This window comes from Rana temporaria, chromosome 1 (genome assembly GCF_905171775.1).
Source record: "Rana temporaria chromosome 1, aRanTem1.1, whole genome shotgun sequence".
NCBI lineage: Eukaryota > Metazoa > Chordata > Amphibia > Anura > Ranidae > Rana > Rana temporaria.
The window spans coordinates 116918002-116942149 of NC_053489.1; the positions used below are offsets into that span (position 1 = coordinate 116918002).

A 24148-nucleotide genomic window follows, 5' to 3' on the forward strand; every position below is an offset into this window, starting at 1 on the left:
CACTACAGAAGGTCCCAAAATAGTTTTGCCTTGCATCCTACGCTAGGAGGGTGCTACAAGTGTAAAATTATTTTCAATTTCTGCACACTAGGGATGAGCTGAACACCCCTCGGTTCAGTTCGCATCCAGAAAATGCGAACGGACCAAAAGTGTGCACGAATTTTCGAACACTGTTAAAGTCTATGGGACTCGAACGTGAGAAATCAAAAGTGCAAATTTTAAAACCTAATATGCAAGTTATTGTCCTAAAAAGTGTTTGGGGACCCGGGTCCTGCCCCAGGGGACATTCATCAATGCAAAAAAAAGTTTTAAAAACAGAAGTTTTTCGGGAGCATTGTTTTTAATGATGCCTAAAGTGAAAAAATAAAAGTGAAATATTACTTTAAATATCGTGCCTGGGGGGTGTCTATAGTATGCCTGTAAAGTGGAACGTGAGTTCCGTGTTTAGAACTGTCCCTGCACAAAATGAAATTTCTAAAGGAATAAAAGTCATTTAACCACTTGACCACTGGGCCTATTATTTAATCAGAACCCCCAAACATTATATATTTTTTTTAGCAGACACCCTAGGGAATAAAATTGCAGTCATTGCAACTTTATTTCTCACACGGTATTTGCTCAATAATTTTTCAAACGCCTTTTTTTGGGAAGAAAAACTGTTTCATGAATTAAAAAATAATAAACAGTAAAGTTAGCCCAATTTTTTTGTATAATGTGTAATATGATGTTACGCCGAGTAAATTGATACCTAACATGTCACGCTTTAAAATTGCACACACTCATGGAATGGCGCCAAACTTCGGTGCTCCAAAATCTTTTTTTTACAGGTTACTATTTTCGAGTTACAGAGGAGGTCTAGTGCTAGAATTCTTGCACATGCTCTAACGCACGCGACAATATCTCACATGTGGGGTTTTAACGGCGTTTACATATGTGGGCGGGACTTGCATGCGTGTTCGCTTCTGTGTGCGAGCTACCGGGGACAGGGGCGTTTTAAACATTTTTTTATTTTTATTTAATTTTTATTTTACTTCATTTTTTTATTTTAACACTTTTTTTATTTAATTTTTTTTGATCACTTTCATTCCTATTACAAACAAACATCCCTTGTAATAGGAAAAAGTGTGACAGGTCCTCTTTATGGAGAGATGTGGGGTCAATAAGACCCCACATCTCTCCTCCAGGCTTACAAGCATGAGATCGTGAAAAAAATTCACAGATCTCATGCCGACAGCTGCGATTGCGGCTTTGTTTACTTCCGGGTACCACTTGTGACATCATAATGTCGCACCGGGGCCTCCGACGGTCATAGAGATGACTGGTGACCATCTGGTCACCAGTCATCTCTATGCTTCCCAGCCAGCGCCGGCCGATTCGCTCTCCGGGCCCCTGATGGCACGGGAGAGCCCGAAGAAGCACCGGAAGGCGGCGTTAGGGGGGGACGTCCACTCCCACTGCCTATAAGAATGATCAAGCGGCGGAACTGCCGCTTTGATCATTCTTATCGCACAGAGAATCAGTGGCTGAAGACGGTGATATCTGAATGATGCCTGTAGCTGCAGGCATCATTCAGATATCACTGCACAAAGTCGAGGACGTCATATGACGTCCTTGGTTGTTAAGTGGTTAAAACTGCTTGCGGCTTTAATGTAATGTCTGGTCCTGGCAAAATGGATGAAAATCATTGGGAAAAACGGCATGGGTACCCCCCCCCCCCGCCCATTACCAGCCCCTTTGGGTCTTGTATGGATATTAAGGGGAACCCGCACCCAAATAAAAAAATGGGAAGGCATGGGGCCCCCAGGCCCTATATACTCTGAACAGCAATATACAGGTGGTGCAAACAAGACAGGGACTGTAGGTTTGTTCTTAAGTAGAATCTGTTTGTAATTTGGAACAGGTACATTTTTTAAGTGTAGCTCCAGCCAAAAAATCTATTTTTAAGCTTTTTGGAAAACATAGGGAAGGGTTATCACCCCTGTAACATTTGTTTTGCTGTCTGTGCACCTGTTCAGAAGATTTCACCTCACTTTCTGTCCCAATGACAATTGGATTTAGAAAATTTGTTTCTTTTAGGGAAACAAGGATTGGTGATAAAGCATCAGTGGAGAGGAGACATGTTTTTCCCATATTAACTCCTACAGGAGAGAATTTCCCTTCCTAGGGGTAGATTTCCTCTGACTTCATGTTGTCTCCCTCTGTTTGTAAGTAGGAGTCATTTGTAAGTCGGATGTTTGAAAGTAGGGGCCTGCCCTATATACTCTGCAGAAATGTGGGCCTTAGGTCTTGGTGCTGGTGCCACAACACTGCAACCCCTCACAGATACTCTAGTTGGAGCGCAGGAATGAGCCCTGCTGCAAAGTATTACAGCAAAAATTGTAATTACACGCCCCTGTTAAACAGGGGCAGAAAAATTGGGCCTTAGGCACTGGTGCTGGTGCCACAACACTGCAACTCCTCACAGATACTCTAGTTGGAGCACAGGAATGAGCCCTGCTGCAAAGTATTGCATAAAAAATTGTAATTAAATGCCCGGTTAAACAGGGGCAGAAAAATTGGGCCTTGGCCACTGGTGGCAGGGCCCAGAACCAAAAATGTTCTTACAAGCTATCAACATGAACATTGAGGAGGAAGAGGATAGTCACTCAGCATAGCAGGGTAGTCACTCAGCATCAGCATAGGCAGTCTTGAAAGGATCTCACATTAAAAAAAAATATTCGGTTACATCAGCATCAGGTGCTTGGTAGCTGGTGATCTAAGACTGATTCATTTTTATGAAGGTCAGCCGATCGACCGTGTCGGTGGACAGGTGCACCCTCTTATCAGTTATCTCAACAGAAGGGAAGCTGTGTAATGAGTGCTTAAAGAGGATGTTACTGAGGGGAAGAGTGCTGTATCAGGTGTTTGATATGGCTCTATTAGGGTCCAGGGGAAGGATGCACAGGCAACCCTGTGGATGTAGAAGTAGGTGTATGACTGTCACATACCTGACTGTAGAGCCTGAAACGACAACAGTAGGCCTCTTACAAAATTCCCATCCAAGCACCCCTGGTGATGGAGACAGGGACTGCTAGGGCAGCCAAAGGGTGCAGGTGCCAGGAAACTGGAGTAGTAAACGTGAACTTGAAAATGGACTTTAAACCCAGCTGGGGTATCGGAAAAAAAACCCTACCATAGCTGACCACAATTGGGTGAGACCTCAGAGAAGTAAACAAACTGCTCATTGAGTAGTGTGAGGTGTGATCTGGATGCTTGGTGTAATCAGATTGTACTAGAGAGCACTCCCACTGATTATAAGAAAGGAAAAGAGCAGCTTGAAAGAAAGACATCACAGGAATTCCTATCCCTGCTTGAGTCTGGTAAGCAGGGCCGGACTTACCATTGGGCTTTTTTTTTTTTTTTTTTTTTAGGGGTCCGGAGGTCCCCAGGGGCCCGGAGGCCCCCCGGGCCCCGGACGACAACCCCCCCTTTTTTTTCTATTAAAAAAATCTGTATATATATATATATATATATATATATATATATATATATTTTATTATTATTATTATTATTATTATTATTAAAGGGCCCAGAGGTCTCCAGGGACCCCGGATGGCAACCCCCCCCCCTTTTTTTTTTATAAAAAAAAAAACTTACATTTTTTTTATATATATATATATATTTTATTAAAGTGGAGTTCCAACCACACTTAGCATTTTTTAAATATATGTCCTTTCATCCTGCGTTTTTATAATATAAATCCGGTCACTTACTATTTTACAATCCGCCGCCGATCCGCATAGATATTTAAAAAAGATAGTTTATAAAACTATGTCTACACCGTTGTCATTTTGCTTGTGGGCATTGTGAAGCCTACAAGCATTTACTTCCTGGAAGTCTTGGATGGGGAATGATAATTGGACAGCGCACTGCATCCTGGGAAATGATGACACACATTTCCCAGGAGCATTAGAGGGAGATGATGTCAGAATCATAGGTGATTTCAAAGGCAGATTTCGTAGGACCGCATAGCAACAGGCATTTCCAGATGAGTAAAAAAAAAAAAAAAAAAATTTTTAAACTTTTTTAGGTCTAATGAGCACAATAATGAAAAAAAAATTGTGATGGAAACTTCACTTTAAAGGGCTCAGATGTCCCCAGGGTCCCATGTGGCAACCCCCCCCCCCTTTTTTATTTATTTTTATAAATGTTTATTTTTTTACTTTTGTTTATTTTTTTTATTTTTTATTAAAAGTCCCAGAGGGGCCCAGAGGGCCCAGGGCCCCGGATGGCAACCTTCTTTTGTTTATGTATTTTTTATAAATGTTTATTTTTTTATTTTTTTTATTTTTATTAAAGGGCACAGAGGTTTCTTTTTTCTTTTTATTAAAGGGCCCAGAGATCCCCAGGGCCCCGGATGGCTACCCCCTTTTTATATATATATATATATATATATATATATATTTTTTTTTTTTTTCTTTATTTCTTCTTTTTTTTGTAAAGGCCCCCCGTTTCTCAATTTGCGTGGGTGTGGCCAAACTGCTCTTGCTGACATCATGGCTCCCCCTCAGTGATGCCAAACCTGCCCCCAGACAGCGGCCCGCATCTCCTGAATGGCAACAGATTTTTGTGTGACTACCTCAGTTACTTGGGGAGCCACAGCCCAGTCTAAATAAGTCTGCCTGAAACCCTGACACAAGATCCAAAACCCAAACTGTCCGGGTGATTCCTGGGCAGGTGGCAACCCTAGTAAGGGGCCCCAAAATTCCTGATGGCGGCCCTGCGCATACCTCCCAACACGCACGGATTCTGCGGGACTCTCCCGCACAGACAACTTCTTCCCGCAAAGCGGTTAATTGTCCCGCACTGCAAGAGAAGGCAGCACAAAAGCAGGAGGAACCGGAGCGGTGTGTGGAGGACTGTGGCTGCTGAAGGGAAGAAAGCCGACAGCCGGGCTAATGACAGTCTGTGGCCCCGGCTGTCGGCCCCCCCGCTCAACAACTGCAAAACCCCCCCTGGAGGAACCGGAGCGGTGTGTGGAATGTCTGCTGAAGGGAAGAGAGCCAACACATTCTGTGCACAGATGCGAGGCACCCCCCCCGCTCAACAACTTCAATTCGCCTCCCCCCGCTCAACAACTTTCAACTTTAATGCGCCCCCCCGTTCAACAACTTTGACCCACCCAATTCTCGGCTCCAGGGGGCCCCTTCAACACTCAAGCCCAGGGGCCCCCACCACCCTAAGTCCTGCCCTGCTGGTAAGAGACTAACATTAGTCAAAAGTTAACCTGTTGCCTTCTGGGAACTATTGTGCTTTCCTCAAGGGCCCCAACTTTGCCAGGAAATGTTTTATTTCACTGGCCAATGTGACAAAATGAGGACTGTTATAGCAGTTTAGGATTGTCTTTTTATACTGTTGCTAGGTAAATGCAGTTCCGTTCTGTTAAAGTGTTTGTCAGCCAGTGTAACAAAAAGCAAGGGAAGAGGCGCCTCTAAGTGTAGATGTTTAACATAATTTAATATATAACATTTCTTTAGAGGTGGTCATCAGTTCTGTCACTTGTGGTCCTTCTTCTGCTGGGCACTGTGCTGAGTGAAGCTGTCCTTCACCGCTGTAGGGTGTTGAATCCGGCGGCGGTGGGGAAGAGAGCTTGTAAGCCAGGCAAACAGAGTGGAGATGTTGTAGCAGTAGGATGGCACTGGTGACATCACTGGAATATGCGACGCGTTTCCTGAGCGTACGAACTGCGGTGGTGCGGCAGTCGCGCTCCTTTATCGAGCTTGCCTATGTGAGTTGCCTGTACTCTTTTATATATTAAATTATGTTAAACATCTACACTTAGAGGCGCCTCTTCCCTTGCTTTTTGTTACAGTCTCGGAACATGGTTTCTGTTCTTCAATGATGGCAGCCCTGAGGTTATAGTTGTGACCCCTGCAAAGACTTTTATCCGTCCATTCCTGGACTCCCCCCCCCAGCCCCACCTGGAGCATTGGACTCTTTCTGTATTGTGCAAATCTCATGCACATTATTTATTTATTTATATATATTTTACATATATATTTATTTATTTATAACCACTATCACTGTTGCATATTTTTATAATATTAAGGAATCGTTGTATTCGGATCTTGCGCATTTTTCTCCTTATATACTTTGTCAGCCAGTGTCATTTCTACAATCCCCTCTATTACATTAACTAATGTGCCCCAGTCTTTGTGGTTTCGTAAAAATAAGTTGTTCTATACTGTATTTCTGAGAGCTGTTTTGATGAATGGCCGCCTTTCTCCTGTCTGAGTCTGACAGCTACAGTGGGAGGGGCAAAGAAACCCCCGCTGACGTCAGCCAGGAGGAGGAGAGAAGAGGAAGAGAGAGGCAGCCGGTCACGTGAGCGCCGAGAGGTGCACGGAAATACAGTATAGAATGGCTTATTTTTACAAAAATACATACACTGGGGAACATCGGTTAATGTAAAAAAGGATTTTAGAAATTACACTAAGAAATGATTGCAGCAGGCAGGGAGGGGAAGGGGGAGGAGGATAGAGGAGAGGAGATCTGTGGATAACAGAGGCACGTAAACTGACCATGGTATCAGGGCTCAGCAGCTATTATAAAATGTGGTCAGTTTACAGGGGGTAGGGCAGAACCAGGCAGGATCAGCCAGGTATTTCAGGTGATACAGGGGGCCAAATTACACAGCACAAGCATTGTTCTGTATAACATGCTTTATCCACTTGCTGACTTGCTGACGGCCTCGGATTTGTGGGGGTATATCTGCCTGCAGCTACAGGCATCATTCAGATATCGGCTTTTTCAGCCGGCGATTTCCTACACCATAAGAATGATCATAGTGGCTGGTCAGCCAATTGATCGTTCTAACAGGATGGCGGGAGGGGACATCCCCCCCTCCCGCCGCATTCCGGTGCTTCTACCGACTCACCTCTGCGATCGCTAAGTCGGAGAACGGATCCGCCGGCCGCGGATGTTTGCCATAGAGATTTCCGGCAGACCAAATGGTCACTGCAGTCTCTATGATCGTCGGAGGCCAGGTGCGATGTTATGACGTCATGCAAACAAACAAACAAACGGCGCTGCCTCGGCTGGGAAGCCGAGATTGTTTATTTATTTATTTTAGGCTTCCCAGCCCAGAGGTGAGATGTGGGGTCTTATTGACCCCATATCTCACTGAAAAGAGGTCCTGTCATGCCATATTCCTATTACAAGGGATGTTTACATTCCTTGTAATAGGAATAAAAGTGATCAAATTTTTTTTATTTTTTAAAAGTGTCAAACTAAAATTAAAATGAATAATATATATTTTTTTAAAGTGCCCCTGTTCCCATGTTCTCGCACGCAGAAGCAAACGCATACGTAAGCCGCGCCCACATATGAAAACGGTGTTTAAACCACACATGTGAGGTGTTGCCACGAATGGCTCTAGACCTCCTCTGTAACTCAAAACATGTAACCAGTAAACAAAATGAAAACGTCGCTTATGGGGATTTTTAACCACTTAAGGACCCCTTCACGCCGATATACGTCGGCAGAATGGCACGGCTGGGCGCATCCACGTACATGTACGTGGCTCTTTAAGCTCAGCCGTGGGGTCACGCGTGCGCGCCGCCGGCGCGCTCCCACGACCCTCTCCGAAGCTCCGTGACCACGCCCGCGGGACTCGCGGACCCGATCGTCGCTGGAGTCCCGTGATCGGTCCCCGGAGCTGAAGAACGGGGAGAGCTGTATGTAAACACAGCTTCCCCGTTCTTCACTGTGGCAGCGTCATCGATTGTGTGTTCCCTTTTATAGGGATATACAATCGATGACGTCACACCTACAGCCACACCCCCCCTACAGTTGTAAACACACTTGAGGTCACACATAACCCCATCAGCGCCCTATGTGGTTAACTCCCAAACTGCAATTGTAATTTTCACAGTAAACAATGCATTTTAAATGCATTTTTTGCTGTGAAAATGACAATGGTCCCAAAAGTTTGTCAAAATTGTCCGAAGTGTCCGCCATAATTATCGCCGCCATTAGTAGTAAAAAATATTTTTTTTATAAAAATGCAGTAAAACTATCCCCTATTTTGTAAACGCTATAAATTTTGTGCAAACCAACCGATAAACGCTTATTGCGATTTTTTTTTACCAAAAATAGGTAGAAGAATACGTATTGGCCTAAACTGAGGAAAAAAAATAATGTTTTATATATTTTTGGGGGATATTTATTATAGAAAAAAGTAAAAAATATTGCATTTTTTTCAAAATTGTCACTCTATTTTTGTTTATAGCACAAAAAATAAAAACCGCAGAGGTGATCAAATACCACCAAAAGAAAGCTCTATTTGTGGAAAAAAAAAAGGACGCCAATTTTGTTTGGGAGCCGCGTCGCACGACTGCGCAATTGTCAGTTAAAGCGAGGCAGTGCCGAATCGCAAAAACTGTCCGGGTCCTTTTAGCTGCATTTTGGTCCAGGTCTTAAGTGGTTAAGTACCGAAGTTTGGTGCCATTCCACGAGCAAGTGAAATTTTGCATGACATGTTAGGTATCTATCTACTCGGCGTAACTTTATCTTTCACATTATGTAAAACAATTGGGCTAACTTTACTGTTTCGTTTTTTCGTAAAGCAAGTTTGAAAAATTCCTGTGCTAATACCGCGCAACATAAAAAGTTGCAATTATGGCCATTGTATTCTCTAGGGTCTCTGCTAAAAAAAACATATACAGTGTTTGGGGTTCTATGTAATTTTCTAGCAAAATAAATATAATTTTTACATGTACGAGAGAAATGTCAGAATTGGCCTGGTTGGCAAGTGGTTAAAGGGAAATAAACTCTTTTTTTTTTTTTAAGGGTTACAAACAATTGAGGTACTGTAATTCTGAATACTGCAAGTATTAAACCACATTTCTCAGAGCAACATGCTTGTCTTGTTGATGGTTTGTGTAAGAACACTTGCTAATCTTTACACTATGTTTGGCCTAATAAATCATTTGAAATACCTGAAGGTGTGTCAGTAAGTGCTGGGTGAGTATAGTGTGTCATCTTCAGGTGTACAGAGAAATCACAAAACAATTCAGCAGCCCCTCAGGGGGTAGTGCTACACAGTTTTATTGTAGCCCCAGGGGGGATCATATCACGGAGGATGTTTTTGATTTGCACAGTTAAGGCTGTAGTAGCGCAACTTAGTAGTGCAAAAACTTAGTAGTGCAACTTAGTAGTGCAACTTAGTAGTGCAACAACTGTATAATATTACAGTGAATGTTTACTGAAACAGGAGGTGCTTTGATTGGCTCCTGCTTGCAGGCTGGGACTTAAAGCAACTTATCTTTTGTGCCAACACAGGGCAAGGTACTGTAAAATCAGCATGCTCATGAGACACAGTTGCACACACTGACACAGAACAGGAAGTGTAATAGTGTGACACCCCAAAACAATGTATTGTCTCCTTGTGTTGGGCTGTGTACTTTTATTTTAAATACATCTGGATTGGTTTTAGTTCTGATAGTTTTAATAAAGATACACTTTTATGCTATAAACTGCTCTTTGTCTGTGCTTTCTTTGATAGGGTTATGTGGAAGCACTAAAGGAGGAAGGACAACTCTGCATACTGGGCATTGCTACGCTGTCTACACTGTTTGACCATCTTTTTTTTCACTACTGACAAGTAGTAGGGATGAGCCGAACTCCCCCCCCCCCCCCCCCATTCGGTTCGCACCAGAACCTGCGAACAGACCAAAGGTTTGTGTGAACTTTAGAACCCTATTAAAGTCTATGGGACATTTGAAATCTAAAGTGCTAATTTTAAAGGCTAATATGCAAGTTATTGTCCTAAAAAGTGTTTGGGGACCCGGGTCCTGCCCCAGGGGACATGTATCAATGCAATTTTTTTTTTGAAAAACTGCAGTTTTTCCGGGAGCAGTGATTTGTAAATGACTTTTTATCCTTCAGAAATTACACTTTGTGCAGGGACAGTTCTAAGCACGGGAAACAAGCGCTGCTTTACAAGCATACTATACACCCCGCCCCCCCCCCGGTATGAAATTTAAAGAAATATCTCACTTTTATAGTTTCACTTTAAGCATTATTAAAATTACTGCTCCCGAAAAAACTGCAATTTTTTGAAAACTTTTTTTGCATTGATACATGTCCCCTGGGGCAGGACCCAGGTCCCCAAACACTTTTTATGACAATAACTTGCATATAAGCCTTTAAAATTAGCACTTTAGATTCCTCCCATGGACTTTTCCAGGGTGTTCTGCGGCTTTTCGAATTTGCCACGAACACCCCAAATTGTTCGCTGTTCGACGAACAGGCAATGTTCGAGTCAAACATGAGTTCGACTCGAACTCGAAGCTCATCCCTAGTAAGTAGATGTAAGGCAAACAGTTCTTGACCTTAATGTGTTCAGCTGTTTTATAGTAAGGTTGTTTAATGATAAGTGCAGATATTATGTGTTCATGTTTTGACCTTGCTAACAGAAGTGGAAAAACATACTTTGTGGGGGGACCTTGGTGTGACAGTGTGGCCTTGCATTATTTGCAATTGTTTGCAATCTCTGTTTTAACACAATTTGTTTAACCGCTTCCCCCTGGTGGCCCTCTTTAAGATAATACAAATACTGGGAGGTAGAGGCAGGCATTCTGATCATGTGACCACTGTGGTTGGTTTTTACAGCGGTCACCTGATGGTGATCGTAAGTATGCATTGAGAACTTCCAGTGACATCTTAGTTACAGTGCTAAGAGCGCACAGCATGGAAACTCTTAGCACAGAAAAGCCATTTCCTATGGATGAAAATGTGCGTACGCTCATCCTTAAAGACCAACCAGCAAGCGGTGCATACATATGGATGCAACTGGTGGGAATAAGTTATTGAGTTTAGACTTTGGTTTGTTCTGACTAGTTGGTAAACATGCTAACGGATTTTTTTTTTTATTGCCTTGTTCTGTGAACTGCCCTGCACATGTACAACATACTTTTGATAGGTATAGATTGATCTAAATGGAAGCAATTTTAATTATTAAATATTTCTTGTTCATAATTTGCCAACAGTTAGAGCTTTAGGCTACCCACCAGCTCAAGCTGCAATGTACAAGTGGACGAGTCAGCAGTTTTTAGAGAGCTTTGTCCAAATGTTTTTTCATGTTAATTATAGTGCACTGTATTCAATCGTGTTTTCGGAAAGAAAAAAATATATAATGTATATATACCCTGACAGACACTGGGGAAGGAGGTGGGGGCAGAAATGTGGAAGTGTAAAGGTGAAATATTCCTCTACAGCTGTAGACATTATACATTGATAGACTGGTTGGGGGGGGGGGGGGCTCGAAGGAGGAGATGTAGAGGGAGAAATGTTCTTCCATAGATGCTACATTATACCCTGTAGTTGTAGAAGTTAGGATTCCTTCACAAATTTGCATGCACTGTACACTGGATCTTAATGAGCTGTCTAGAGACAAAGACCTTGTTCACATGGGACCTTGATGAATGCATAGCACTATGTTTGACTTTTGTTGATGTTTTGTTGGAAAATTGCAACTATTTTCAAGCAATACCATGTAACACAGGATGTTGCTCAGACCCCCCCATGCTATCTACATTTTGCAAATACATGATTGCAAAACCTCACTGGGAGATGCTTCCTCTGTGCCCTGATGTTTGTGGTATCAAAAAGTTTCAAGACTAGTTTTGTAACACGCCAACAAGGCTGCACGCCCACTTCATAAGCCAATGTGCCAAAATACATCGCCCTGCACAATTTTCTTGCACATTATGACAGACTTATATCTAGGTTTGTCCTCATCCAGTACTGACAGCCATGAAAATCTTCTTGGTTGCTTCTTCGACTTCTCTGTTCAGCCATTGGATGGGATGGCCACTCATGATGAAGTAAGTCCTGCACCAGCTTGCTGGAGTTACATTGTTCCAGAACTATCTTATACATGCCAAGAATCAGCAGCGAGTGTATATTGCACTGTGTATGCATAGCAGGCAGGTGCACACAAATAAACATTTCCACACAAAAGAAGAACAATTTTTTTTGCATGCTTTTTTTTTTGGGGCAAATAGCTTTACCTCCTAGCAATTTTTTAGGCCTTATGTTTGCTTTAAGTATTACTATTTAAAATAAAATGGGGGAAGATGTAAGGCTGGAGTACTTCTTAAAAACATTAGACAGTTAGACACTGTTGAAAGTGTTTTTTTTTCACTGCTGTACACAATTCAGGCTTGCTAATTGATCAAAAAAGTCTTTAAACAAATAATGATATATTTGTCTGCAGAAAAATAAGCTTAATATAAGCATTCTAATTATCTTAATATTTGTTATTGGAGACTAACAAATGTAAAATAAAGACTACAGCTGGCAGAATAAATTAAATCTAACATATTATTTTATCCATGCTAAACAGTGCTAATGCAAGAATCTCCTCAATCAGCTATTGTATTCTGACAGCCAGTAGCAGTGGCTGTCAGAATTCCGAAACAGTGGCTGCATTTGACTGGACGAATCCCCCCTGATCGCTATTGTAAATTGACAGCTAGCACCCACGGCTGTCAGAATAACTAAACAGTGGCTGCATCTAATAGGATGAAGTCACCGCTCAGCCAAAAAGTCTATTGAATAATAGAATTTTACCAAGTTAATTGGTCCTGGGGCACCCAAGGCTTGAATTTTGGTTGATTCAGCAAGAATCTGCCATAATTAAAACCATGTTTGGCAACTAAAGCCCATGTTACACTTAAGATTGTGTTGCTGGTGAGAACTTGGCAATAACAGGGTCAATTAACAATGTGCAGACAGAGCACAAATATGCTTTATATGTGTTGCTCCCCTCACCAGCTGGACAAGTAGAGAGACACTCCATGGGTGGCAAATATGCTGCAGAAAGTTCAAAGAACAACTAGACATCTAACTCATCCAGCCGGCAAGAGAGAGACACATGTGAGCACGTGAGAGCTTCACCTCTCTGTTTTGTCTTCCACATCAACTGAATTTTTTCCTAAATGCACAAAATACAATTGGATGCTACTATTTTATAAGTAAAGTTGATCCAGGGAAAGTCCAATTGCCTGTTGGGGGATCAGGAAGGAATTTCCTGGAGCAAATTGGATCATGCTTTATTGTTTTTTTTGCCTTCCTCTGGATCAACTGTGGGTATAGGATAGTATATATGGAGGTTTTCTATTTAAGTGTGTTTTCTTGTCTATTGTGGTTGAATTGAATAGACTTTTGTCTTATTGCAACCAGATTAACTATGTAACTATTAATTATAAATTGCAATTGTGATATTGGTCAAAATATATTTTTATTGAGGCTGATTGTGCATCTACTACCAAGCTGCATTGTGGTCCTAATTGAAGAAGACAATGAGCAATGTGTGATGTTGAAGTCTGATTCGCTGTTAAGGAAAATGCACATCACTGCTCTTTATATTGTATCAAATAAGCATTTAAAGCAAATCTGTTATATATGAATTAATAGCAATGGTGTACAGAAATGCAGATTGAAACAATGCACTTTTTTTTTTCATTTGTGTCGAATTTGTTTTTAACCAAAGAAAAATCCAGTAATACTGGTACCTTTTGTTTAAATCTCCAACCCTATAGCAGAGCCTTGCAGAATCAGAAATGCTTGATGTTGCATATAAATATTTAATATGGCAGCAGCTAGGGTGAATTTATATAACACTGTAACATCTTGAAACAGAAACGTATCACTTTATCTAATTAATGAACTGTTGCATGTCCAAATGCTCTTTTTTTGTGACAGATTGCATTTAAAGTTTATCATAAATCTATGATGTGTGCAGTGTATAGATATGATATGCATAAAGATGTCCGTAGATATTTTAATGCAAATACATTCATAATGATATCCATAAAAAATGTACTAGAGACAAAAGTTCACTATGAAAGACATCCACTTTACTTATTTATCTGCAAAATACAAATTTTACCTTGATACCAGCAGGAGAAACGCCTTCAATTTTTTATCCATATATGTTCACTACAGACAGCTGAATAAGGTCCCTTAAGATATACAGATGTATTTAATTTATATAACATCCTGCCATCTAGGGGCGACAAAGTCCAGCTTATGCCGCTGTGAGCTTCTGTTATTATTGGTTAGAAAGAAACGTTTGTTCTCCCTCTTTTACAAACTTTCCATTTAAAATACTAATAGAAATAAACTATAAAATAAAATTTAAATTATACATAAAACCAACTGAAGCACTCCATACAAGAACAATATTATTTTGACTAGCACAAATGCGTAAAAAGTCAAAGCAGGAATGGATAACTCTAATGTTTAAAAGACAATGGGTGTTTTATTAAGTGTTAAATTCCAGTATCACATTCTTCCAGAAGTCTTGGATTGCTTAATATCTTTGGTTAAAATAGGGGTGATTTACTAGTTGTTTTGTTTTTTTTTTGGAGCAAAATAAGGACAAATGTGGTGTAAATAGGTTTAACATTTTACAGTTTTAACTGTATAGATGGCTAACAACTATACATGGACACATTTGCCTTCAGTGATCCTAAAGTAACAAAATGTTGCTGACCAGGGGCTTAAAAAGACCTCATGAACTATATTCTGTCAGTCATTGATTTGGAAACCCAACCAACCAACTGAGTTGTAGTTAAAGAGACAATATAAATTGGTTCCCTCATACCTGAAACTTCTGGGTATGGGATAGCATGTGACCTGGCCCCTGTAACATTTCCCAGACCTAGAAACCATTGCTAGGCCCATATGACTGAGGGTGTGATGTCACTGATCCCCTGGGTCAGCGACACTTCTGATTTGAGTGCCGAAGTAGTATAATAGTAGTATAGGTGAGTATATGGGGGTTGAGGGATGCTCTTTGCACACACACAATCACTTTGCCTTGCATGGACAAGGTAACAGTGTCTCATTAAGCATAAAAATGTACCAATTGCCTTTTGTTGCTGACATCCAATCAGATTTCAGATTCAATAGTTTAGAGAACAAAACTTAGTATGTGATTGATTGTTCCGCAGTACAGCATGCTTAATGACCAGTTATAGGGTCCTTCCTACTGAAATAGTAGATGCGAGTGTATGCACATTATTACTACCAGTGTCCTTGCATTGACTTTTATGAAAGTCAATGGTAAAATTAATATGGAACCTTTAAAGCCAATAGTGTTAGGCTTTTACAATAAATGCTAAAAGAGAAATAATCCCTAAAAATCCAGTGTTGAACCATACATATATCTATTTTCTACTTATTTGGCCCCCAAAATTCTAGTAAATTACCCCCAATGATAATGCCGCAGCTGCACAGCCAGTGCCCAATACTGTCACAGATACAAATATTCTATGGAGTCTTCTATCAAAACCATCTTGGGTAAATATAAATAAAATAATACTGTGAAGTTGATGACATCACAGCACATGGCACGCTCTGAACAAATGAAGTACTCTGCGTTTAGGCAACAGCCTTTATTCATGTACAAGTGGCTTATTAATAATAATAAAAAAAAAAAGCGGAAATAATACATATAATTTAAGTTCCTGAAAGAAACACATGGGAAGAACAACACACATCAGTATTGTTAAATTTATGTTATAGGAGGGAAATAAAAGGCAAACAAAACACATACAGTTATCTGAAAGTGATTTTTCTTTCTAAGAGGAAGATTGTGTTTTATACCTCCTATACAGTTTACAGGTAAATTTAGATTGTAGATCTATGCAATAGTTTCTAAGTCTTGTATACTCTTGGGTGTTTCCTTTGAAAGTGTGAAAATGTAAATGTTGGGCTTAAAATCAAATTTCAATTGCCACTGTGCTTATTTTCAATTCAATAAAAGAAAGTTGCCTTGTTTATCTTCATTGTTATATATAGCACAAGTCTAAATGGTAACTGTTAATACCACCTGAGGCTCTGCCCCAAAAAAATGCCTTAAATACAAAGGGATTGCAATAAAAGCAAAACAATAAAATAGCATTGCCAGCACAACAGCTGGCAAGGTACAATTCAGTACGTTAAAAAAATTTCACTTTACAGAAAGTGACTTCATCACAAAATTGTGCTTTCGATAACTAAACCGGATCACCTTAGAGGTAGGCAAACTTAAGCTCTCCAGCGGAAATACATATCCCAGCCCGCCACTGGCTAGCAGGACGTGCTAAGACTTGCAGTTCAATGACAGCTAGAGCATCACAGGTTGCCTTGATATTTCTTCTCATTCTTTGAGTTTTGTTCTCAACTTACAAAAACTGAGGGCAGACTGTCATCCATTTTATCATTCATTTGTCTGGACGCCCCTGTGAAATCTTATGTACTAAACTAAGCTCTGCTACAATTGCACTTACATTTTCTGCTGGTTACATGACTAACGATATTTTGCACTGTCATTAAAATGACAAACTTCTTCAACTACGGTTTGCTGTATGTGTTGCTGAGTTGCTAGGTAAACTTCAAATATGGCTATATATCTTGTAGTTTTTTTGTTTTGTTTTTACAGTTCCCTAGAAAGAACCCTTCAAAAAGGCAAGTTACTGCTAACAATACTCGTAAACTCGGTTATATTTGCATATCATGGACACATCAAAATGTTAAAAAGGTTTATCACATGGAACATAGTTTCATAGTTATTGTTAGTAAAATGTTTGGAAAGCTGGCCATACACAGGATTTTGAGTAATTTGCTGGCAAATCATCCAACTATCCATTGAATATTTTTTTATTTTTTTGCTTAACAATTTCATCCTCTAGTCACTATATAGTATATTGTAAAAGCATTGTAGTGATCCCTAAAAAGCTTTATCATTGCATCACAACAGAGTATGATGCAAATTTGGGGGGGAAAGGGGTGCAGGCTTTTGCATATGCAAAAGGCTGTAAAAGCGGAACTGAGCTGCTGTGACCCCCTACCCTCCATTAGGGAATCAGAGGAAGATAATTTTATTCCAGTGATTTAGGACAATTTTTATGATCTCCCCAAGCTGGGTGGAAGTTATTGGAAGGCTCACCAGCCACACAAAAAATACACTGTGCTCCTGATTCTAATAAGAAAAGCAATACTAGAGGGGGCACAGCGCTAGGGAATCTCACTAATGAGATCCCATGCTGTTGTAACCCAAAAATGGTGGTAACTAGTGTTAGATATTTAAAGAATTACAACCTGCTGCGTTTGCTTTTCTGTGAATGGCAATGCCCCTAGATTATTGGTTCTAATAATCACTCTTGAGGCATAGATTATCCGACTATTAAATTTATTTCAATTGTTCATACTTTTCTCTCTATATATATGGTCAGCCTACTCTTGGTTCCTTTAACTGATACATTCCAACCAATGTCATACAAAATAAATGCCCTTCATGTATTTATGTACAATGGATGTCAGCTCACCCAAGTAAATACAAGTGTAGGGTTAAGTAAAAAAACAACTTAACCTTGATGGTTATCCTTGGGATATCACTAACCTTGATCTCATAATGAATGCAGTTTAACAAAACAGCTACCCACATACAGTTTGCAGTAGCACAAGAATGAATTGTTCCCTCCCCACTATGAACGATAAAACCCTGCTAGCTCAAAGTTTATTTTATATTAGAATGCTGTACACAAGCTTGTTAATTTTCACAGATTGTTCTTAAAGAGTCTGAATAATAGCTCATATAATTAAAAATACACATTTAAAAAAAAAATGACTTTTACAAAGAGAAAACAGTTATTTCAATTAGCAAAAGCATGGCGTTCTTCATGGACCGGGGCAATATTTTTTTATATTTTATTTTATACAAAAAAAACTTGTACTTATTTTATTATTCAAGGACTTTAAAATATTAGCCAAGCTATCAAGGAAAAAACACATTTTGGCTTAAATGACCTACAAAAAGCCACAAATGTTTGCAAACTTCATTTAACCTTTTATATGAAAATAAGCAAAAATGTAATGTACATAATTTATATCTTTTATATATTAAGTGATGTATACCCAGAAAAGAACAACTAAAATATGTAAACTGCCAAAAACACTGAGAAGTATGACCCTACTTTTGTTCAGATAAGTGCCATTTTTATTTTAATGTATTTCTGTGTGTTTTCAAAGTTTACATTGGTTAGGTGGCCCAGCCGATCAACATTTCTCCATAGCCACCCACTGCTGGGTTTGACCAAAACTTCTGTACATTTGACCATATGTTGCATGACAGCTGCTTTCTCTTCTAGAAAAAATTTGCCAGTTCTGGCAAAAGTTTTCTTTTTTTTTTTTGTCTATTTACATGTAAATAACGTTGAACCTGCAACATAACACTATCTATTGTAACATACATTTTGCAAAGGGAGCACAACAGTGAAAAAAAGAAGTTAGCTTCAAAACCTATTTTGTACAAGTTTTCTGTTGATAGCTTAAGTGCTAAGCTTGTTCTTTCAGCAGTTCACTTTTCACTTTACCCCTAGACTGAATCACTGAGGCATTTAAAAGTACTTTTACAAAACAGAGTACCTGACTTTATTTTTTTTTTATTTCCCCACACACGGCACATATAAAGTATATCGACCCACCCACCCTGCCCCATTCCCATTAAGGTATAGCACACACACTGCAAAAAAAAAAAAAAAAATCTAATATATAATGATAGTATCATGTTGCCCATCCTTCAGAAAGCCGCATGCGCTTGACTGAGGGGCTTTCTCTTCCGTCTGGCGAAGGTCTGGTGAGTCCAATGGGGGAGTGAAAGTCGTTTCGGTGGTCTTCTCGGTCACTTCCATCGTATGAACTGCTACAGCTGCTTAGGCTGTCAACAGGGGACCTCCCAGCCTCGTGGCGCGTGTGTTGAGGATATCCCGAAGGTGTTGTGGTACGGTCTCTAGGAGGAGAAACAGGTTCTGACTTGATGTGGAGGCTTTGAGCAGAAGGCAGGGAGAGATTTGTATTCTGAGATAAGTGAGTGCTAGTGCAAGCTCTGTAGGAGGAAAGGAAACGCAGTTACAGAATGAGGAGGCTTAAAACGCCTCTAAACTCACTAACACTCACAAAACAGACACTTTAAGCAGCAAGACCAAACATTTGTTATTTATTTTTCATAGATTTACACCAATGGAGCTTATTTAAACTGTTCCTTGCTTACACTGCTCTCCAGGTCCCGCCTCCCTTCACTAATCACCTACTATTAGTAGATGTAACACGTACCCTAAAAAAAGGTTAGGGTTCGTACTTATCTATTCTTGTTTACTGCCAAGTACCGGTAGATACAGAGAAATATTGTGCAGCCAAAATCTTGTGAGAAGATCAGTCTTGCAATAGACTGGAGTGACTTTTTGCAAGATTTCACTCTGCATTCCCAGGAATCTTCCCAGAAAGGCGATGACGCCCTTCTCAGCAATGGGGAAGATGGGGTGTAAGGTAAATGTAAATCTAGCTTTTTACAGGTAACTTTGACACCTGCTAACAGTAGAAGATTTATAAGGGGAGGGGGGCAGGGAAAATTGAACACAATCAGCTGCAGTAACTCTCAGTAACCAATCAGATCTTGGTTTTCCAAGGAGTTAAGAAGAATGTAAGATGAACTGACAGATTGCTATATCTTACTGCTGTTTTCATACTGCTGTTTGCTGTGAAAGATGATATGTCTTTGGAACAGTGATACTAAAACAGTGCTATATAAAGCTGATGATAGTAATAACTAGGGGAGGACTTAGTTGGGGGCATCTCCAGGGCTGCTGTTAGAAATCATGGGCTCCATACAGCCTATCTGACAGCCCCCCCCCCCCCCCCCCAAATACAAAACATTTTATTTCATTAAAAAAACACTAAAATTATTATTAGCCTGCAGCAGGGGGGATCAAATCCTGGACAGGGAGGGGGATCAGTGAGGGGTGGGCAGGCAATTACAGGAACTGATCCCATGTGCATCTCTCCCTGCAGCAGCTGAAAGCCGATGGGAGGGAGAGAAGGAGAAGCCAGCTTCTAGCTGCTGCAGGGAGAGACATCCAGGGGATCACCCCCTCTGCTGCTCTACCAATCACCCCCTCTACTGCCCATATCTGACTTCCCTGCTGCCTGGGCCCCCCTGCTGGCCTAGTCCCTGTACAGGAGGACTGGTGCTACCCCCTTGGGCATCACTTATAAGATATGTTAGGCTGGTGGCTTTGAGTAGAGATACTCCACTATTCTTCACCATTCAGATATCCATCAGAGTGAGACATGCACAGTCTGTGACAAATGCTGACCTGCATTCAAAGACACATGCTTGACCTTATAGGGCTACCCACTTTCTCATTCTGACCATGTTCTCGCCTCAAAAATTTGTAATTACTGCAATATGACCAATGCATCCTTTTCAGTTCTTTGTCACCTGCCATGGCAATTGGGGTGTTGTAAAATTGGCGTTTTTCTCCTGTTAGGGGGCCCATAAAATATTTGCCCTGTGATTTCTAGTTATGCCCATGAATACAGCTTTAACTGAGGTCTGTAGAAGTAGTCACCAGATAGAATCTTTTAGGTATATCTCTATGGGGGAGGTCTCCTTTCCTTGTCTGTTCCAGTGACAGTGGTCATAAGTTCAAGAAGTAACGGGAGAGCTGGCTCTTTTTCTATCGCCCTTTATCTACTTCTTCTTCCTCTCTTTCTCTTTTCTACACGTTTCTTTGTATCTCACTCTGGTAATTTTACCAATTGGAAGCCATAGCTAGATTTTAACTTGCTCAGTACTGTCTGTGATTCGCTCCATTAGTATTTTACCCTTGTGGGGAATCTTGGACAGTATTGGTACGTTCTTCCTCATTTTTATGGGTACGTATGAATATCATTCAGCTATTTATTTCTGGTGTGGATTGCTTCCTGGGCTCCAGAGAGTTCTGGTATTCTGGGGCCTAGTGAGTGAACCCTTTAAAGAGGGGGAGTTTGATAATAAGGTTTATTTTGTTGATTCCAGACATTTGTGTCCCCAGTTGGGGTGTCTGGCCCGACGATTATTATTTTTGTGCTCCCTAGGAGAACCCCTCCATGCGATATGATATCTCGGTTTAGAATCGAGGAAGTTACTAGTAACCGTTCTCATTTTCATCATAAGAAACGGTCAGTTTTTTCTCTGTTTTTTTATTCTCATTGTTTCACAATATGGCTTTCATATTCTATCTTTGTCCTTTATTTTGCTGAATGCTGTTGAGTCAACTATTTGCTTTTGATACTTTGGACAATGTAATGTACCCCAGAGTGAAATGGGGAATTTTCGCTGTATTGTACTGCCTTTCAATAAATTCCTCTTTAAAAAAAAAAAAAAGAAGTAACGGGAAAACTTCCCAATAGAGACAGACAGAAGTTCCAACCCATCACAACACTATTCTAAATATTTTTTTTTCTGGATTTCCACTTTAATTACTTTTAAATTATTTAAATCCTATGCATACTGCTGTATCCAATAAGGCTACATACAACAACCCTTAACAACCAATTAGTGAAACAATTGCCACTGATATCACTTCGAAAAATTAAAATCTGAATGAATGCTATGGGTTTCTAAACACTTCATATCATCATTCCACTTTATTGAATAGAACTGGCAGGTAATAAAATTGTTTTATTAGCAGATTTATCACTGATTAGTAACTGTCCTTGATTATAAAAAAAAGTTTAAGAAGTGACAAGCACACAGCAGGCATGCCAGCCGTTTCTCTAGTTCTAAGCCACGTTTGGTCAGCTGCTTAAAATGTCATGTCAAGTTTTTACCTTTAATTACATTTGGGGATAGGAAGCATATGGAATGTAACTGGTAAGCACAGAGCTATTTGTTTGATTTCTTAGACAACCTAAAATAAAATTTGCATGAAAGAGCTACAATTACCATTTACATATGTGCAGTTAAAATGTATTTTATTTGAGGAAAGACTTCATACAGAATAAATATCAAACCAGTGTTTGAAGACCCAGGATTGCACAGGAAGATAGCGAATAATGGTAAACGATCAATAAGAATCTAAGAATTCCCTTTCGAGATTAAGTATAGTGGCTCATGAGGATGAAATCCTTCATAGGTTGGGATGCTGCAACTCCTTCTCCTTTTTGTGCGTATATGATATATATATATATATATATATATATATATATATATATATATATATATATATATATATATATATATATATATATATATATATATATATTGTGTATATAGTCTTTCTGTATGTTAGGGGTATTGTTTTCTGTCAGTTTAAATTCAACGAGAGAGCCTAGTGGTTCTTTTAGTTATTCTTTTATTACATACACAAATACATAATAACCTTAAGCATTCATAATGAATACTCCTAAAGTTGTAGCGGTTAATATTAGCTATGCTGCCTGATTTCACTGATTGAACAGCAGCTCAGGCTAATACAACATAATCTTGCTTACTGCAATAATTTGTCTAAAAGTGCCCCCTGCTGGCAGATTCTGCAATGTGCACATTAAACTATATTGTACACAATAACAATCTTCACCCTTATTAAAGTCTTAGATGCACATTTAAAATACATGTTAATCATGTTTATGTAAAATAATGTTGAATGTAAGCTAAGTAGCTGAAGTTCATTTGGAAAATGTACCACTCTAATTGTGCTGGTGGCCATTGCCACCACAAAAAAAGAGTGAGAAATACAACATTTTAGAGTTGTCCTCAAAACAAGAATCAATAGGAAATCTTCAAATATGGACACTTGTTCTGGAGACAACTGACTAAGATGGAAATGACCATTACTTTAGGAGAGAGATACACTGTGTAGGTTGTTTACACCTTATTAGTTTATGTCATCAGCCTATGCAAGTATGGTAAGGAGAAAACAACAACTAAAAGTTACCTAAAATGTTCCACTCTTGCCCAGTTTGTGCATTGTTCACATAAAGGGTGTGTGGGGTGTGTGGGATTTATAGTTTTCGTTTATTTAAGATGCTCATAAGGGTGAGTAACCTCTGCACTCAATAAACCAAGTCTTACTGATTTTGGGAATATAAATTGTCTGGCCAGGTTTCATTGGCCCATTTAATTGTTGTTTCTTCTTAGAAATTAGTCACCCACAGGAATATTTACTGCTATTATTCTAAAGAGTGATAGCTAATGATAGGATTTGGCAAAGGCCAGCTTATGCCCTCTACACACGATCTGACTTTTGTCCGACCAAATTCACATCGGAATTTCGACGGAATTCCATCAGAGGAAAAGAGAACATGTTCTCTATGTAATCTCCGATGGAATTCATCGGAATTTCCGATGGAATTTCTCTGATGGGGCATACACACGGTCGGAATTTCCAATGGAAAAAGTCAGTCGGACTTTTTCCATCGGAAATTCCGATCGTGTGTACGAGGTTTAAGGTGCACATATTCTTTACCTGCATTATCAGTGTATTTATTTTATCTAATAGAAAGCGGCTAATAAAAACTTGTCACAATTTAAATTTCTACATGTACTGATGATTTTTTTGCTTTTATGTTTAGTGGTTCCTTAAGTTAGAATTGAAAAGACTACAACAATAACATCAAGTGCAATGGTTTATTTTCCCTATATAGTTATACATCAGAATTACAGCTAAAACAAAATGCCTTTACATTGGACCTGTCTGTAATTAGCTGCAACAAACAAGCACTTTGAAAAATATATGTTCTGGATACTGGCATTTTGTGACAATGACTTTAAATTATCAAGACCCTAAGTAACCATGGTAAGATAATTACCGGAAGATATCAAAATGCTGGCCAGAAGGATTACAAAGAGCACAGTGCATTGAAAACCATATGTCATTAAATACTTATTGTCTTTGTCTACCATGCAATTGTGAACCACTTTAGAGCTCTGTTTGTGTGCTCTTCCTCCAGAATAAATGTTGCTCTACGCTAAGCTGATTTGACATGCTCACTCTCGTTAAAGGGGTATGTAGATTACATGTGTTTTTCCTTCCTACCAGTAGTAGGAGCTTTGACTTAAGACTAAAATTATCTGGCCACTAAAGCCTAAGTAGCCTTACAAAAAAAACAAAACACTTTATACCTACATATAATAACTCTGTCCTATAGCAGATATTGAAATTTGAATTATACAGAACACTTTAACATTTTTATATAGCTGAGTGCAAACTATTTTTAAGTCTGTTAAAGTGTGAAGCCTCGTACACACGACCGAGGAACTCGACGGGCGAGACACATCGTTTTCATTGTCGAG

The 24148-nt window shown here is 39.7% G+C and overlaps 1 protein-coding gene across 16 annotated transcripts in view; it reads right to left on the minus strand.

The window, feature by feature from the left end:
• Positions 1 to 13882: 13882 nt before the first annotated feature.
• Positions 13883 to 24148, minus strand: part of MEF2C (myocyte enhancer factor 2C) — a 375780-nt gene continuing 365514 nt past the window's right edge. For 12 of the 16 annotated variants that reach the window (XM_040341964.1, XM_040341991.1, XM_040342018.1 and 9 more), the window contains one exon: positions 13883 to 18919. In XM_040341964.1, coding sequence (XP_040197898.1) covers positions 18598 to 18919 — 322 coding nt within the window. In that variant the 3' untranslated portion in view covers positions 13883 to 18597. The remainder of the gene's footprint in view (positions 18920 to 24148) is intronic. The other 4 variants (XM_040341978.1, XM_040342013.1, XM_040342009.1 and 1 more) reach the window with 1 other exon arrangement.